General features: G+C 41.9%; 1 protein-coding gene across 1 annotated transcript; it reads right to left on the reverse strand.

Annotated features, from left to right (window-relative positions):
• Positions 1-2,153: 2,153 nt before the first annotated feature.
• Positions 2,154-4,873, reverse strand: LOC309963286 (serine protease 58-like; the record flags this gene model as incomplete). The annotated part of the gene is made up of 5 exons (XM_082841584.1): positions 2,154-2,303; positions 2,642-2,715; positions 3,401-3,654; positions 4,078-4,285; positions 4,840-4,873. The coding sequence occupies 5 exons, from the start codon at positions 4,871-4,873 to the stop codon at positions 2,154-2,156; spliced, it is 720 nt and encodes a 239-aa protein (XP_082697710.1).
• Between the last annotated feature and the right edge of the window lie 15,254 nt (positions 4,874-20,127).

Genomic DNA, 20,127 nt, shown 5'->3' on the forward strand with positions numbered 1-20,127 from the left:
AAGGAATTAGTTAGTTCTGGGAGGGCCAGTCTGTCTCTGCTTGGCATGGCCCCCAAGATGTGAAAGCATCATAAAGTATAAAAAACATAATTAAAACAATGGCTCAATAGCGAAATGGGATGCCAGAAGAATCAAGTGAACTTAAAGATAGAGCAATAGAAATTATCAATACAAACAACAGAAAGAAAAGAGATTTATAAAAAATGAATAGATCCCTGGGGACCTGTGGGGTAGTAACAGAAGATCTAACATTCATGTTATCAGTTTCAGAAGAAGGAAAAGAACACTGAGCAGAAAAACATTTGAAGAAACGATGGCTCAAATTCGGTAAAAGATATAAACCTCCAGATTTGAGAAATTGAGTGTACCCCAAATAGAATAAATTTTAAGGGAGTCACACCCAGATACATCATAATCAAACTTCTGAAAATGAAGGACAAAGAAAAACTTTTGTAAGCAACCACAGCCAGAGAGAAACAATGCATTACCGACTGAGGAACAATGATTCAAACAGCAGCAGATTTCCCCTCAGAAACTTGAAGGACAGAAGGAAGAGGCAAAGATTTTTCAAGTCCTGAAATAAAAGCATTGTCAATCCAGAATTCTTTATCCAGTAAAATATATCCTTCAGAAGGAAAGTGAAGAAACACTAAGAGAATCTGTCACCAGCAGACCTGTTCTACAAGAATGGCTAAATGAAATTCTTCAGACAGAAAGGAAATGATAAGGAAAGGACACTTGGAACACCATGAATGAAAAAAAGAGCAGTGGAGTCATATGGATTACATATTGTATAACACTCTCAAAGACAAAATTATAGTGATTGGAGAATAGATCAGTGGTTGCAAAGCGTTAGGATTGGAAGAGGGTGTGGTTATTTAAGTGTAACACAAAGAAGTTTCTTTCTTGTGATGGAACAGTTCTGGATTCTGATTGTGGTGATGGTTACAGGAATCCACAATCGTGGTAAGATTTCAAATTTTAGCCCCTAAAAAGAGTGTATATAAAGAAAGACTGGCAAAATCCAGTGAGTGAATAGCATTGTACAATACCACTGAGTGAATAGCATTGTACAATACCACTGTGAATTTCCTGGTTTTGACATGTTACTGTGGTTATAGGAGATACTATCATTGGGGCAATATTAGGTACACAGCAACTCTCTTGTAATAATTTTTGCAACTTCTTGTCTTAAACGTTTCCAGAACAAATTGTTATAATGACAGTATAGGACATATTTTAGTTTTTAAAAAATTTAATAATTTATAAATGTAGGATAAGAGCAGAGTTTGAAGAAAATCAGCTGAACTGGCAATCGGTATAGGAAAGATTTTAGTTCAGTGAGATCATTCTGTGCACACCCCCTCTAATCTACACATGCATATGTACATATGCACACTCACGCACACATGCACACACAGGAACACAATTATAGCCACCTAGGTTTCAGTATTTCCTTGTTGTTTCTACTATTCTCTTTCTAGCCATCTATCTTAGATTTTTCTGTGCTTACATTAGGAAAGATCTCTCAGGAGATTATTCATCTTTTCCTATTGGTGGTCTTACCCATTTAACTCCTCCCTCAGCCCCTTATGCTTCATCTCCTAATCCTTTTGAAGCCTTTATAATTCTCATTGCCATAAAATTCTAGCCTCCATTTCTAAGAATAATATTGCCAGCAGCCTATTTAACATCCCAGAATTTGCTACCACCTTATTAGATATGATAGAGTGAGAGAGCACAGGCTGAAGCCTGACTCAACACTAAGTGATGTCAGACAAAGGAGTCACCCTACAGGTGCTCACAATCTCACTGTCACATTCCTAAGGCCCATATGTTCTCTGGAGGGTTGTGGTGGGGAGAACAGCTCCAGAAAAGTCTGAGGAAACACAGCAGGTAAGTAGAAAGTAGGAAGAGAGGAAAGGAGTGGTGAGAAGTCATCCCATTTATCAGAATGTTATTCAGCTCAAATCCTTTGATGATCATTCAGGCTGGGACTGAGAAAGGAGAAGAACAGTCAAGAGAAAAGAAGGAACAGAAAACTTCTTATAGCCAAAGAGTCTATTCCCATCTTGTTCTGAGGCTAGAGGGAACAAAGGGTCAAGCATGGTAGACCCAATTCTGAGGTTGCTGGGAGAGGGAATAGAGAGAGCTCAGTAGGTGTTGATGACTTTGAGGATCCAGTCTGTATAGTGAGAAACCTTGGTGTAGTGGCCAACATCACCTCTCAGAATATACCCTTCTGACCAGGATAAGATCCCTTGGAGCTGATACTGGCACAGAATTGGGGCAACAGCTACTTCCTGTTAGAAAGAGGAAAGATGGGTCAGGAAGAGTAGCCAGAACAAAGATGACCTAGTACCAAGTCCCCATCTGAGGAGCCCAGAACAGAAAGATTTAGGTGATAAAGGTTGGAAGAAATATCTGGTGGCCATCTTGGGCCCATCCCATCACTCACCCTAGGCTACATCAGAGGAAGCCATGGAGAAATGAGAACACTCAGCTATTTCCACCTTGACATCTAAGTTCATTCATGATTGGAAGGAGGACACATTCCTTCCTGGACCGCAATTACCTTGATCTCTTCTTGGATGTAGACAGGAAAGAGCAAACTTAGGAGGGGCCAAGGGAAAAGAGTTACCTGACATGAGTGTGTGCTCTCCAGAGATGATCCTGCACAGAACATGTTGTCTGTGATTTTAAAAGGCATTTTTCCTATAGGGGAATCTTGGCAATATTCATTAGGGAAGCAAAAGACAGTCTGGTTTATCTCGACATCAGGTTTTACATCTGAGCACATGCACATACACGGGGTGGGGGGGAGGGGAGAGCGGGACTTTGTTTTCCTTTGATCCTTCACATATCCATCTCCCTTTCTTCTCTCCTTCCCTTCCTCTTACCTGTAATTGACCTCTCTATCATTCAATGAAAGAAAAAACCAAAATGAAAAGGAACCAGAGAAGAAGAAAAGAGACAAAATGAGAACACCAACATTTGGTGCCAGTGTTGTAAACTACATGCCTTGGGCTTGTAACCGTGCATGCTTTTACTTGTAAATGCATGTCTGTAAGTTTCTAATGAATGAGCCACATTCAGCATTACCAGCAGGGTGACCCTCCAACCCCTTCCTCACCCATACACCCCTTCACCCACATCTGAGTGGTAAATGAGTCAAGAATACTGGATTCTAGAGACCTCCAGCCATAAATAGTCATGTTACCCCTAGGTATATCTTATCACCAATTTGGGCCTCAATTTCCACACGAATAAAATTAGAAGTTAAGATATATAAGTTCTCAGGACCCTAACACCTTTCTTGATCTATAGTAACAATTATCTGATAATCCTCACTGAGCAGACATTCAAGGAGCACTAAGCGTCTGTCTTGAGGGTCACTCACTGGAATTCTTCCATGACCAGCCCCAGCCAAAGACTGTGCAATTGTTCAGTCTTCTGTCAGTCGTGGTACGGGGCAGAACCACCAGCTTCACCTGATCATTGAGCTTTAGGGGATCTGTCAGCTTGATGAGCATGATGCCATGCTCAGCAGAATCCCAGGTGAAGCTTGGATGTTGGATAGCAAGCATGGGTCTTAGGTTCGTCATCTTGTTTTGGAAACTCCCTTTTAAAGTAGCAATCTCTATCTCAAGAAATCTAGAACAGGCCATGAAGGATTAGTAGAGGAAATAGATATTATTCTATTGTTCAACTTGCATCCTTTCTCGCCCTAACTTGCTTTGTGAATTTACACAAGTTCCTTCCTAAACTTGCCAAGACCCCCATCTCCTTGCCTGGCAAATGACAATTTCCATTGCTGTTCTATAATTCTTTGATCCGTACCACATTGCATATAGTCTTTTCTTCCCTATTGGTTCATTCCCTGGTCCTCAGCTTCCCCAATCCCCTCCGTCTACATCATCCTACCCAGAAATCTAACTCATAACCACCTAGAACTATTTCCTTCCTCCTTCCAACCACTTCTTAGGCTTGAGAGTCCCCTGGGCAAGTATCTTCAGGGCTGAGCAATCCCAGTGACTAAGGGGGAACACCTCTCCCTCCCGGACCCCCATCACTCACAGTAAGAAGCAGTGCGCTGCAGTGAGAACCCATTGTTTGTGGATCGGGGTCCCCAAACAAGCCTCATTTTCTGAGTTCAGGAAAACCAGAAAAGTTGATACGATTTTGCTGTTCGCCTGGCTGAACTGCCTGACTGATTTTGCTTGCTCTGGTGTTGGTGTTACGGTTGTTGCTGTTACTGCTGTCAGATGGGGAAGGAAGGCAGAATCTTAGAGACAGGGGCAGACGTTCCAGAGCATGGAACGTTTTATGTTTTATGTGGAAGTGCTGAGATGTTTTATGTGGAAGATGTTTTATGTGGAAGTGCTTTGAAATGGTCAATGTGTTTTTGGTATTTAAAGTACTATTAAACTATTTTAGAATCCTTTTGTTAATTTCTCCTTGGACTTCCCTCTGTATTTGTGTCCTCCTTCTTACTCACTCCTCCTCTCCCTTCCTTTCTTCCTTTTGATTCTTCCTTCTTTTCTTCAAGCTTCCTTCCCAGCTATACAGCAAAATCACATTTTTTGCCAATATCCACCATCTATTTGTGTAAAGTTTCATCTTGGTCTGAATCTTCTCTTGTGCTGGTGGAGCCAGGGGAAAAATCAGTGGACTCTAGTTATCTCTGAATGTGCTAGGAAACTACCAATCCCTGGGGTCCTGAATTCTTATCTTTCTGATGATCTCTTCACCCCTGTTATCTAGGGGTGAAGAGATCCTACACTTTCTTCCAATATGACCTTTTCAAAATTTTAAGCCAAAGTCGGAACCTGCACTCACCAGTCACTGTCAGAGTAGTGAGGAGGCTGTTCATGTCTGCTGTCTCCACACCCTCTTCCAGCGAGAAGACCTGGGAAGGGAGTGAACTACCAACCAGCCTGATGCTCTGGAAGCTTTGCAAGGGGAGAAATTACAAAAAGGGGTGGGGAGGTTCAAGGGAGCAAGTGGCTCTGAACTAAGGGAGGATGACATCAGAGGGAGGAAAGACAGTCCCTATCTCTCTAGAGGGTCTGCCTTCCCACTGCAGTGTGGGAAATTTATCCAGGGTGAGATGCCTGACCCCCAGGGGGATGTACTATAAACCAAGAACTTTGTTCTCCTTTATTAGCAAAGAGAAATCTCAACTGGCCAATCCTGCCTGCCCTAGTCTACTGTCTCTAGTAATACTTCAGCCCCCTGGTTCCCTTAGGTTTACTCACCTGTCCTCACTCAGTGTGGCTGATCTCTACCTCTCTGTGTGACATTTACCAGCCTTCAGCTTAAAAATAAACTCCCTCTTCTATGAGGTACAGACCCCCTCACCTAACACACTGAGCCCTCCCCCATGTCACACTGACCCTTATCATGTGAGGATCCTTGCCCTCATGTCACACTGGCTCTACCCCCATGTCATCCTCTCCTTATGTCACACTGTCCCCATCCCATGTCATCTTTCTCTATCCCCAAGATACCACTGACCTCTCCCTGAATATTTGCAGAGCCAGTCAGAGACAGACAGGGTATGCTTAGCACAGACCTCCCTTGGAATGAAGTCAAAGGGATACAGAGTAGAATGTACCAGTCAGCATTCGCTACACAGCAAATTTCCTCAAAACTTAGTGGCTTAAAACAGCAGTCAATTATTTGCTCACAATTCTTTGGGTTGCCAATTTGGGATGGACTCAGCTGCGCAGCTCTTCTGCCCTCAGCAGGGCTTAGTCATGCATCTGTGATCAGCTGACACTCAATGGTCCCATGAACACACCTGGTGGTTGGCTGGTTGTTGGCTGGAGCAATGGCTGTAACTGGGCCACATGTCTATCATCATCCAACAGACTAGCCCAAGGTCATTTATATGATGGTAGCTGACAGTGTTCCCAACATCAGCAAAATGCTAAGTCCCAATGCCCAGCACTTTTTAAGCCTCTGCATATGTCATATTTGCTAATGTCCATTGACCAAATCAAGTTGCATGGCCAACCCAGATTCACAGGGCCACTTATCCCACTCTAGTCCCTGTGTATCCTACTTCTTTTTAAAAATTGGCTGTAATCTTTGGCTTTTATCCCTCTTAGTCTGGCCTCCCCCGCCACACCTGAGCATCTCCCATCAGTACCCCACAGGCACCTACTTCTGCCCTGATCTGAATACCTTCTCCTAGGCTCCTTGTCAAAAGCCCCTTGACTTCCTTCCTCAAAGGTCATCTATGCATGCCCTGCCTAATGAGCAAGGACTGGCTCCTCCCCCTATCATTTGGTTAAACAGTGGCCCTGACTCTTTTTAATGTATTCCTCTGACTGGCTGTGAGTCCTTGGCTATTCTTTCTGAGTTCATAGCCACAAGGAAGTCTTCCCATTCATCCTTTGATCTGGCTACAACCCTAACTACCCTGAGGAAGACTCTGCTTCTCTGCTCTCCATTGTGCTAATCCCTGTCTGGTACCCACTGAGCTCCACTTGTTCAGACTGGATTTTAAGAGCCCCTTTGATTCCAATTTGAGTCTACTCCTCCAATCCCCAAACTGTTTCCTGGAGCATTATTTTTCTCTCTTCTCTACTATGAACTTTCTACTCTAGGCCAGCCAGTTTCTTTAGTATTCTTCACTTTGACCATTACCATACATGTGCACTTTCATTCTTTGGCTCATTGTATAGACATATCTGGGGGCACCTACGCTACCCACTCCTTGTCAGGGAGTCTGTCCCTGCCCACAACCCTTGCTGAGTGGCTCAAGATTAGATGTCAAAAGGCCAGAAACTGGATCCTTAGAGATCCCCTTGGATCAATGTAGCTCTACCTCGGTGCCCAACCCTAGTTCTGCCTAATCTTGGTCTGACACTTCCACGCTCACAGCTCATCCTATCAGACCCTCACATACTTCTGGATGGTCTCAAACTTAAGAAGCTCCATTTACCTGGTTCATAACCTTGACTTCCTTAAGGATAGGATTTATATCTGATTCAGCTCTGTGTCTCCAGATCCTAGCATAATGCCTGGCCCACACAGATTTTACACACACACACACACACACACACACACACACACACACACACCTTTTTTAGATGAATGAGTGAATACCATCTGCTCATCTCTTGACTTAAAACTCTCAACAATCTGCAACACTGACCTGACTGACTCCAGGGAATCTAAGCTCCCTGGCTTGACTTAGGTCACTTCCCTGTGACTTATAGTGGGAATGGCATTCCCAGATCATGGTCTTCGATCATACCAAGGGTGAGGTACTGGATATCATTGACATGAGATGTAATCTTTTTTTCTTTTAACAGCTTAATTGAAGCGCAATGACATACAATAACTATACATATTTCAAGTGTACAATTTGGTAAATTAATGAGCATATTCCCAAAAGACTCCTTATGTCCCTTTGTAATACCCTCTTCTTTCCCTCTCACCCACCACCTTGGCAACTACTAATCTGCTTTCTGTCACTGTAGGTTAATTTACATTTTCTAGAATTTTAGATAACTAAATCATACAGTATGTTCTCTTTTTTAATCTGGCCACTTTCACTCAGCATAATTTATTTGAGATTCATACATGTTGCTGTATGACTCTAGAGTTCATTTATTTTCACTGCTGAGTAACATTCCATTGTATCTGTATACCAAATTTGTTTATTTATTTACCCATTAATGGACATTTGGGTTGTTTCCAGTTTTGGGCTGCTACAAATAAAACTTCTATGAAATCACTATATACATGGGTCTTTATGTAGACATATGTTTCCTTTTCTCTTGGGTAGATAACTAAAGGTGAAATGGCTGGATTATATATAGTAGGTAATGGGTTAATTTTGAAAGAAATGGCCACATTATTTTCCAAAGTATTTTACATTCTCACCAGAAGTGTATGAGAGTTCCAGTTCCTCTATATCTTCACAAACACTTGAGGCACTCAATCTTTAAAAATTTTTTAAAAAATTGATATAATTGGTAAACAACATTGTATTAGTTTTAAGTGTACAGTGTGCTGAGTCTTTTAATTTCAGCTATCCTCAAAACTGTGAAATAGTGTTTTAAATTTTGGTTTTAACTTGCATTTCCCTAGTGACTAATGATGTTAAACATCTTTTCATGTGCTTGTCATTCGTGTATACTCTTTGATAGTGCCTGTTCAAATCCATTTAAAAATTGGATTCTTTCCTTATAATTGAGATGTGAAGGTTTTTAAAAATATCTTCTAGATGGGAGTCCTTTAATACTTCCAGAAGCTGGAGAAATGGACTCCTACAGGTCCATCCACATATCTCTTCCCTAGATCTGCTTCTCAATTTTCTAACCTTTCTCCTTCCAAACTCTGAAGCAAGCAGCCACACTATTCGTCACTGATATGAGTCCCATATATTTTTTTTCAGGCTACTTTTCTTTCCACACAAAGTAGATGACTAGGTGTACCACAAATCTCTTCCTATTGGAAGAGTTTCCTTTCACTACTGTCTTCTAGGGCCATGTTTGAATGGGGTTATAGTGTAACAGTCCATTTCTGACTTTACCACATATGAAGCTGACCCATCTGTGTACCAAGCACAGGTTTTTTCTCTTCCAAGAGCTGGTCATAAGGGAATCTTCCTGCCTGCCCCCCAAAACAACCATATGTGTAAACTGAGGAAGGGGCAACAATGCCATAGTGGTGGGTGACACAGGAATCTGAGCCATCTACTTAGGCAGCTTACTTGTCGTCTGGCCCTGCTCAGGACCAATCCTAGATATATCACTTCTGTCTTGCTGGACTTCTGCTGGGGCTCACATGACTATGACTTAGTGGATCTGACAGAACACACCTTACGATTAATAGTTCTGGCTGCATGGTTACTGGATATTCCAAGATCAGGTACTCTGTCTCTACCAGGGCACAGCAGCACATTAGGGACTATTTTTTGAATGGTCGCTGCTGCAGATGGCATGACATTGTTCCAGAACTCTACAGTTTACATGGTGATTCTCTTATTAGGGCTTGCTGAAAGCGCCACAAAATTTCTTCTCCCACCACAGATACCTCTAATAGGTCTGCTAGGCAGTATGGCCCAAGTAGCAGTGCTCCTTGTGCCATAGCCTGAGACTTCTTCAGAGCTTTTCCTCTGGACCCCACTCAAAGCTGGCAGACTTCCATGTCACTCAGGAAATGGTTAAATGCAATATTTCCAAGGGTTGAATATGCTGACTCCAGAACCCCAAAAGCCCACTGGGTACTATGCTTCTTAGTGCTGGGACACCTGGCATGTCCCATTCCACTAGACAGTGAGGTGGAGAACCTCTGAATCTTCTTAGGATATATCTTTTACCCTCTAGAGCACATGTTTCTTGCCAAGGCCTCTAACATTCTTGACACTGCTTAATCACCTGCTCTGATTAACCTGATGTAGTAGTTATCTGCTGCTCTCTTTGAAATTACATAGCAGCTTAAAACAGTAAATGTTTATTATCTCACAGTTTTTGTAGGTCAGGAATTCAGGAGTCGTATACCTGAGTGACCCTGGCTCAGGGTCTCCCATGAGGACAGGCAAGATGCTGTCCAAGGCTGCAGTCATCTGAAGGCTTGACTGGGCTAGAGGATCTGCTTTTATGATGGCTTAAATGGCTTTTGGCAGGAGGCCTCAGTTCCTTTCCACATGAACCTCTCTGTAGAGCTACTTCAGTGTCCTTATCACATGGTACCTGACTTCCCTAATAGCAAGTGACCCAAGAGAGAGCAAGGAATGAAGCTGTAATGTCTCAGAAGTCACACATCATCACTTCTGCACTACTCAATTTGTTAGAAGCAAGTCACTAAGTCCAATCCACACTCAAGGGGAGAGAAATTAAGCTCCACCTCTTGAAGGAAGAAATACCAAAGGATTTGTGGGCATACTTGAAAATCACCACACATGATATCACCAATATAGTGGATCACTGTGATGATATGCAGAATGTCCAGGCAGTCCAGGTTCCTTACAGCTTAATCATGACCAAAGGCAAAAGAATTAACCCTGGTCAAGACTGTAAGTGTCTGTGTTATTCACACGCATCTGTTCCCTCTCCTTGATAGGAATGGAAATGAAGGCATCTGCTAATCAACACAAGGTACCTGAGGCCATACTAATGTGTTCCAGCAGAGATATTATTGATACATCTGGCATAGCAACTGCAATTAGGGCAACTATCTGGTTGAGTTTTGTATTCCCCAGGATCAGACATTTTTGTCAGGGCAAGACTGGTGAATTAAATGGGGATAAATGAGCATTATCACCCTACATTCTTTAGGTCTTAAAGGGTAGCACTAATCTCTGCCATTTCCCCCAGGATATGATATTATTTTTAATTTACTATCTTGGTAAGGGAGCAAATGTTTCAGATATTCCACTTGATCTTCCCCACTAATACAGCTTTTATCCCACAGTACAAGTGATCAGTGTGGAAGTTCTGCAAGTCACCAAATACATCTATTCCAATTACACACTGGGGAGTCAGAGAAATGACCTTTTCCTACCCTAGTTTTCTCCATAGCATTTATCACCATCTAACCTAACATATATCATACTTATTCATTTTTATTGTCTATCTTCCCAATGGATATAATTTCTGCAAGGGCAGGCATTTTTGTCTTTTTTTAAACATTTCTTTCCTGTGCCTACATAGTGCCTAACATGTCACAGAAACTTTATAGTTCTAGCACATAGCAGGCAGTCAGTAAATATTGGCTGAGTGAAAGAATTAGTAGTGACCGACTCTCAATATAAGTTTATTTTTCTTATTCTTATAGTTGCCCCTAAGATTTTTCCATCTCTCCCAGCAAGAATGAATTCAAATGTGAAGTGGTCACTCTGGAGCAAATTAGGGAAGGCTTCCACAAGAGGATCAGAGATGACCCTTGGCCCTTCAAGTGTTCTGTGGGACAGTACATGTATTGGTAATGGGCTGAGAGGTAGAAGACAGGCCACGAAGGACACCAAGTTTCTCAGTACCTTCTATATCTCTCCTCCCCCAGTGTGAGTTGAAGTATACATATTTAATCTCCCTTGTTTTCCAGTGGTAATTATTGTTGTTTTGAGCCTCTTAGAATGGAATTGCTTGTTTTTAAAGCATTGAATTATTCATAAAACATTGGGGCTTCCCTGGTGGCACAGTGGTTGAGAGTCCGCCTGCCGATGCAGGGGACACAGGTTCGTGCCCCAGTCCGGGAAGATCCCACATGCCGCGGAGCGGCTGGGCCCGTGAGCCATGGCCGCTGAGCCTGAGCGTCCGGAGCCTGTGCTCCGCAACGGGAGAGGCCACAACAGTGAGAGGCCCGCGTACCGCAAAAAAAAAAACCAAAAAAACATTGAAATACTTTCAGACTTTTTTTGACAAATTGGAAGATCTGGCTATTGACATTTTTTCTGGTGCTTAGAAGTAGATACTCATTTCAGATGGGCATATGTTTTTCTATTTTATCACAGTCCTCACCACTCCTTATTGTCTCTTTCACACTAAGGCTAAGTGAGAGTTGCCATTCATCAGTGTATGAATAGGATCATTTTTCTTAAAGTAAAGAAGAAAGTGATATAGTTTTATATCCAAGTCCATATAAACACTGGGAAGAATGAAATGTAGACAGAGAGAAGTATACATTTCAAGAAAAATGGGAAGAATGTTTTTGGAAGGTAAGAGAGCACAAAGATCATTCCTAAGCATTTAATACATAATATGCAAACAAAATATGACTGGGAACATAGTGTGCAACTCAAGATATAGGGAGCCTGAATTTGCAATCCTTCCTAATCTAATAAAGAAGAATAAATAGTATATTCCACTTAATTTGCAAGGTACTTATTTCTCTTTAAAAGAAATTCTATATTTCACATTATTATGCAAAGCAATTTTAGTTTCTTTTCTTTCCATGTCTATATCCTCCCTCCAGGATATATACTGTCCCACTTCAACTCCCAAATTTTGCCCTTTGGGAATGGAAATAGAAATCATTGCTAGTTCATATGCTTAATAACTGTTGCTTCCTTATTTACAAAAATAAAAGTTTTGCAATTCCAGTTCAGAAAAGAATTAAAATCTCATCTAAGGACCCTTATTTTCTTCAATTTTAATATGGGCGGAAAGGTGATTTATTCTTGCAGTTGCTTTTTAAGTTGATGGCTTTAGGATCCAATAACTGTAATTATAACAGTAAAAGTAAAACTTCTCGTTAGTAATTTGAATTCTGGGATGCCCTTAGCTAGAAAATACACATGATGACTAGAAAAATGTAACACTATTAGGTAAAATTATCCAGATGCTTTTTTAAAGGCCAAACACAAATTCATCACAATCTGGCATCGAGCTAAGCTTAAATGGTAGTTAGGTTATGGTGCATAGTTGTCAAACTCTTGTAAGGAAACAAGAGTGTTCTTATATTTATCTGAATATGTCTTTCTCCTTCTACCACCTTTTCCACCTTCATTCAAGCCAATTATAAAAATAAGGCAAGTTATTGAGCCCAATATTCATTGATAGCCAAGCAGTCAGCTTTTGGGTGTGAACCAGACTGGGGATGACTCACTGGAAGCCAAATGTTTGTATGGAAAGCTCCCCCTAAAATGGCACAAAAGCAAATATTTATAAACATGTTAAAAAAGTGTGGTGGAACTCTTGGGAGGAGGGGTTAAAATACTGCCACACATTCTTAATTATACCATTTTGATAAAACATTGCTTTGCTACCATGGAGGCTGGCCCAGGTCTTAAGTCTTTCAGAAACAGGGTTGCTATAATTGGTAGGGCTGTCCTGACTGACAGTACTTCTTATTTTGAAATATGACTCTATTTTGATAACCTCAGACTACTCTGTATTTTTGAATGCACTGAAAATTCATGTGCTACTTCTGAAAATGTTAAGGTTCCTATAGATAGGTCTCTCAATTGCAATCTATACAGAGGTCACAACAAAAGAGTGGTTAAAAATGGAAATCTGTTTCTTGCTGAGCAAGCATTTACCTCAAATGGTATAAGCATATATTTAAATTCTGCACCGTGATGTTGACTATTGTTTTAAATGCCCTTCTTTATCCCTCAATCTAATTAAAAGTTGTTTTCATTCTGATAGATATTTTTGATACACATCAGGTTCCTGTTAGACTTATCAGGCCCTAGAGCCCATGACTCAGATGATTTGGGGCCCATGGGAAGGAAGTCAGCTCTGTTAGAAGTTGTCTCTGAAGATAAGATGATGGTAATGGTGGAAGGTTGATGTTTTTCTATTTGGTCCTGATTTGAAAGGGAACCAGGGGATCAGGAGGTAATCAGGCCAAGAGGCCAGCCCTCCTGCTAAACCAAACTGCCTGCCCTATTCCTATGACCCCTACTAGGGTTCCTAGGTTTGTTGGCATATTTTAAAAAGGACATTGAGTCAGCCAAGCATTGATGATTGAACTCATTGAACTAAGCAGCACTTTAGAATTTTGTCTTGCATCTAAGAAACCAATAGCAGCCCCTTTCAATCATACCTGAGCTGTATATGCTAACGAGGTGACTCTTGGTAGGCCCCTAGATAGCTTCAGGATGAGGGCTGGTTGTGCAACCAACCTTATGATTAGAGAGATAGAACTTTTAAGCCCACCCCACTGACCTCCAAAGGAGAAAGAGAGGGGCTGGAGATTGACTTAATCACAAATGTTCAATGATTTAATCAATCATGCCCATGTATGGAACCTCCATTAAAAACCCCTAAATGATAAACTTCAGAGAGTTTCCTAATTGGTGAACACATCAAGGTGTTGGGAGGGTGGTATGCCCAGAGGGCTCTGTGCCACCCCTTCCCCCCACCACCTTATACTTTGTCCAGTGCACTCCTTCCAGTTGGCTGCTCCTGAGTTGCATCATTTGTAATAAACTGGTAATAGCAAGTAAACTATTTCGGAGTTCTGTGAGCTGTTCTATCAAATTATGGAACCTGAAGAGGCAGGTCATGGGAATACCCAATTTATAGCCTGTCGATCAGAAGTACAGGTGGCCTGGGACTTGAGATGGTTGTCTGAAGTGGGGGCAGTCTTGTAGGAATGAGTCCTTAACCTATGGGGTCTGCACTAACTGGCAGCTAGTGTCAGAACTGCATTGTGGAACACCTAGTTGGTGTCTGGAGAGTTTGAAAATTGGTTGGTGTGAGGAAAAACCCCACATATTTGGTGTCAGAAGTGTGGTCAGTAAAAAAAATAGCTCACCAGGCTTTTATGATTTCCATATGCTAGAATATGAATCGGGTTTGCCAAATCCATATGAAAAAACATACATGTAGGCTCTAGTCTACTGGGTAGATCGGACAAGACTCAGCTGACTCACAGATAACATGGAAATAGATCAAACAAATAGCATGTGTTTGAAAGGAACACTTTAGTTAGACAAGGAGCGGGGATTTTTTGACAATCGTTTTGAATGTGAGTCAGAGTGTAGGTTTACGTGGGTGAGTGTATATACATCTGTGGGTGTCAGAAAGAGACAGCCAGAGATAGATGGCTGCAGTTCCTTAGCTAGTAAAATGACTATAATAGTAAGATAAATTTAAAGGCATAGAGCTTCATAGAGCTCTTTAAAATAGTTTTAGACACATGATGTCTACAGACAGGCTTATTTAAAATACCAATTGCTTCCCATAAAGACTCTAAATAACCCCCTCCTTACACAATACCAGGCAATTTTCATTTACCACTTACTTGAAATTTGGTAATTATCACAAATGAAACCCTATCTTACATTCCTGTGAGTCAAAACTTTTTAAAAATGGGAAAATTGAGATACTTTGGCTGTACTTCTTATCTAAAAAGTGACCTTCAGCTGTTCATAGACCAAGAAATGACAGCAAATAACTTGCCACAGAAAAAGGAGCTAAATGGGTAATAGGATAAGAAGAATTTTATTTACAGCTATTACAAGATAATTTCTGATATACTTATCTACATGCAGTAAATAGGCAATACAAAGATGTAAAAAGATAGGGAATTGGCAATGTAATTGCTTGCCTTGTTTTACCTGGGAGAATAATGATGATGGTGAAGTGAAGTCTATGCACAGAGATTTTACTTAACAAGAAATTCACAGATTTTCACGGTTTTGGGCAATTCCATGATTGCATCTCTAGACCCTGGCAAGTGTGAATTCATGGGCAAGTCCAGAGCCCACAAAAGGTACTAAGAATATCATTTGAAACTAAATGAAATAATCCCAGAATGACAGAGATGATGGATCAGTAGGCACAGGGTAGGTAGTCATTCAATATGCAACTCCCATATTTGAGCCTCTATGATGTGCCTCCCTGCTGTGCTTGCTTCTAGAATTACAACCTGCATCTGCCAGTCAAGGAACTTAGCCCTTGAATTATAGTTAAGGAAGCTGATAAGCACTGTTTTTGCCAGGTCAATGGAGGAAACAATTCTTTTTTAAAAAATAAATTTATTTATTTATTTGTTTTTATTTTTGGCTGTATTGGGTCTTTGTTGCTGCACGCAGGCTTTCTCTAGTTGCGGTGAGCGGGGCTACTCTTCATTGTGGTGCGCGGGCTTCTCATTGTCACGGCTTCTCTTGTTGCAGAGCACAGGCTCTAGGTGCGCGGGCTTCAGTAGTTGTGGCACATGGGCTTTAGAGCGCAGGCTCACTAGTTGTGGTGCATGGGCTTAGTTGCTCCGGCATGTGGGATCTTCCCGGGCCAGGGATCGAACCTGTGTCCCCTGCATTGGCAGGCGGATTCTTAACCACCGTACCACCAGGGAAGCCCCGGAAACAATTATTAATTCTTCATTCACCAACAGTGATTTATTTTTCCAAAATAGAAATACCTTTTTCTAATTATAAAAATAATAGGGACTTCCTATTATTCGAACTACGGGTTCGATCCCTGGTCCGGGAAGATCCCACGTGCCGTGGAGCAACTAAGCCTCCCGTGAGCCACAACTACTGAGCCTGTGCTCTAGAACCCGCGAGTCACAACTACTGAGCCCGCGTGCCACAACTACTGAAGCCTGCACGCCTAGAGCCCATGCTCCACAACAAGAGAAGCCACCGCAGTGAGAAGCACACGTGCCACAGTAAAGGGTAGCTCCCGCTCGCCGCAACTAGAGAAAGCCCACGTGCAGCAACAAAGACCCAACACAGCCAAAAATAAATAATAAATAAAAATAAATAAATTTAAAAATATATTTTAAAAAATACATGCTCATTATAAAAAATTCAGATACAAGAGAAAAGCATCATTCAATGAGTTAAGGAGAATTCATTTAAAGCCATTAGATACAGAAGGAGTATAAAGGGTCTGTGCTTCATCTCACATTCCCTTTTTGTAAACTAACTTCTCCACTCCTTGCCATACATTGCTTTTCATGATTAACTGGTGGAGAGTAAGTGATACAATGTACTTGCCTAGCAGAGCAATATGTCCATATACCATTATTGGTTCTCACATACTGTAAGCATAATATACATTTTTTTCATGTTACTTTAGGCCTGGAAATATCCAAAACTATATCTGCCTCTTATTCACATTAATATCACTCCTGCACTCACAAGAAGGGAGCTCTCACCTGTCTCTGCTCTAAAGTCCTGATTCTTTACCTTTATAGCTAGGAAGTCAAATCCCATGTAACCGGTCTGAGAATGATTAGTGGTGGCTTTGAGCCTCCACGACGTTTGGAATTTTTGATGTGGAGGATGAACAAGATACATAGAGTGTGTGAGCCTTGTGTAAGTCAGGACAAGGTAGGCTTATGTTGCAGTTACCCAATTAATCTGAAATCCCAGTGGCTTAACACAAGAAAGGTTTAATTCTTGCTCTTGATACATACCCATTACAGATGGGGAGGCCGTCTTATTCAAGGACCATGTTGATGGAGTTTCTGCCATCCTGTGGCTACAACAGCTCCTTGGTCACTGCAGCAGGGATAGAGAGAGAGGAGAATCTCAGATGGGTTTTTTACTACCTCTGCCCAGAAGGACCACCTGCGGCTTCTGCTCACATTTCATTGGCCACAGCTAATCACATGGTCTTCCTAACTTCAAAGCTGAGGAATCTGGGGAACAGACGGAATGATTAGTTAAAGCTGTCTCTCCCTTAAACCTAAGTATGCTTTTTTTTTTTTTGGGGGGGGGTACGTGGGCCTCCCACTGCTGTGGTCTCTCCCGTTGCGGAGCACAGGCTCCGGATGCGCAAGCTCAGAGGCCATGGCTCACGGGCCCAGCCGCTCCGCAGCATGTGGGACCCCCCCGGACCGGGGCACGAACCCGTGTCCCCTGCATCGGCAGGCGGACTCTCAACCACTGCGCCACCAGGGAAGCCCCTAAGTATGCATTTTTGACACAGGCTGACATCATCCAAAATCAGATAAGTGATATTATTTACTTATGTCAATTTTTTACTCCTTTGACATGAATATTTGAGTGTGAAAAGAATGTAAAGAAGAATATAGTATACCTTACACATAAACAGTTTTTTATACATAAGATAATTACTGTATATATAATAGATTTTTATTTTCCATAACAGGTATTCGAGAAGGAGGAAGATGATTAATCACTAGTTCCAATTTGGGTTGACTAAAAGCAGCAACAGGCTTGGATTTGTCAGGGTAGACTAATTTCTGTAACAATTAGTTATCTCTGGTCTTTGGAATTCTGGGTACTTTTTTTCTTTTGTATACTTGAATTTTATAGTTTTTCTATAATCTCACTGGTTAAGACAATAGAATTTATTAATTGCTTATGTGACAGTTCTGTGTACATATTTGATGAGTGGCCTTCCATAAGGCGATTCAGGAACTGGGCTCCTCCTTCCTGAGACTGACGTCTTCCAGGGTTTTAGAGTCCTCTGCAGGTTCCCCTGCCTCAGACAGACAAAGGAAGAGAACAGCTGGGAGGATCAGGGCCCAGGCTTGGAAACAACATATATCATTTCCACCCACATTCTGTTGGCTGGAACTCATGATCACACTTCCCCCAAAGGGTTCCTGGGAAATGTAGTCCAGCTGTGTGCACAGGAGGAAAAGAAAACAGGTTTGGTGACTGTCTCTACCACAATGTCCCTAACATGACCTAAGTAAATAAGTAAATAAAAGAGGAATCTGAACAGAGTTGGATATGTCTAAGGAAAAGAGCATTATTTCTATTGCCTTGTTCTTATTTCCTTCATTTATACTTATATATTGCTCCTGTGCAAGTTCTTCCTTTTATTTTCTTTTAAAATGAGATTTTAAGAATACCCCACTTTGGGCTTCCCTGGTGGCGCAGTGGTTGAGAGTCCGCCTGCCAATGCAGGGGACACGGGTTTGTGCCCCGGTCCGGGAAGATCCCACATGCCGCGGAGCAGCTGGGCCCGTGAGCCATGGCCACTGAGCCTGCACATCCGGAGCCTGTGCTCCGCAACGGGAGAGGCCACAACGGTGAGAGGCCCATGTACTGCAAAAAAAAAAGAATACCCCACTTTCTTGAGAGTATACAGAAATGAACATGATGCCACTCATCTGGTTGGAATGTAAATTGAAAGAACTTTACTGAAGGGAAATTTGTCTATATGAATCAAAAATCTTAAGAGGATAGCCAACAATTCTACTTCTAGAATTTTATCCTAAGGAAATAAACAGGTAATATAAACAGATGCATGTACAAGTATATTTATCATTGTATTGCTAATAATGGGGAAACACTTTCGTGAGATACACGTCCAGCAACTGAAGGTAAATTAATAATGTTACTTCTAGGGCTTCCCTGGTGACACAGTGGTTAAGAATCCGCCTGCCAATGCAGGGGACACGAGTTCGATCCCTGGTCCGGGAAGATCCCACATGCCGTGGAGCAACTAAGCCCGTGTGCCACAACTACTGAGCCTGTGCTCTAGAGCCCGTGAGCCACAACCACTGAGCCTGTGTGCCTAGAGCCCGTGCTCCGCAACAAGAGAAGCCACGGCAATGAGAAGCCTGCGCACCGTGGTGAAGAGTAGCCCCCTACAACTAGAGAAAGCACATGCGCGGCAACGAAGACCCAACGCAGCCAAAAAATAATAATAATAATGATAATGTTACTTCTAATAAAATATCATATGGTCGTGAACAATGCCATGGATGTCTATTCAGTAATGCTGAACAATGTTCCTTATACATGAAGTAAAAACATCAGTTTACAAATCTCTATGTCTAGAATATTCCCATTTTTATTTTAAGAAAGATTATATACATAATATATATCAAATCAAAATGGGAATATTCTAGACATGGAAGGTTTGTAAACTGATATTTCACATACACTTTTTTTTTTTTTTGCAGTACGCGGGCCTCTTACTGTTGTGGCCTCTCCCGTTGCGGAGCACAGGCTCTGGACGCGCAGGCACAGCGGCCATGGCTCACGGGCCCAGCCACTCCGCAGCATGTGGGATCTTCCCGGACTGGGGCACGAACCCGTGTCCCCTGCACCGGCAGGCAGACTCTCAACCACTGCGCCACCTGGGAAGCCCTACATATACTATTTTTTATTTACCTGTGTTTTAAAATTTTTCTATGTAAACAAGTGATATTTTTCTAAAAAAAAGAAACTTATTTTTTAATTTTAAAGCAAAAAACGTAAACCCCTAATGTTTAAAGCAAAAACACAGAGTTTTAATCCATAGGCATCTCAAAGAAAAAACAAAACAAAATACCACCTGGATACCCACACTGGCTCTGTCTTCCAGACAGCCCCCTTGCCTGAGCACCTGAAGGAGCCCCAGACATCATGGTGGGGGTGGTGGGGAGGTGGTGGGACCCAAGTTCCCAGTAGGCCCTCGTCTCAGCGCCTGGCTTAAGCTAACTGTGGAGTCCATACATAGCTGCTGCTCTTCATTCCTCACCTCCCTCACCCTGACAATGGTCTGCTTTCTTTCCTCTGAGTAGGAAACCTGCAGAGGCAGCTGGCTTGTGATATTTTGTGTAGGCATGTGAGTTATATGCAAAGATACGAAGAATCGTTTCTCAAATGGCACAAGTCAAGAATATTTGTCTCCAGTTTGTTACACCTAAAAGAGAGCACATGCTTCTGATATTTCTCTTACTTAATTCATTTCAGAATAAGTCAAGCTGCTGTCAGAAGAGGTTCAGCTTTTCAAGTTCATATTC

This window comes from Leucopleurus acutus (genome assembly GCF_964270905.1).
Source record: "Leucopleurus acutus genome assembly, chromosome: 6".
In the NCBI taxonomy this organism is placed as follows: domain Eukaryota; kingdom Metazoa; phylum Chordata; class Mammalia; order Artiodactyla; family Delphinidae; genus Leucopleurus; species Leucopleurus acutus.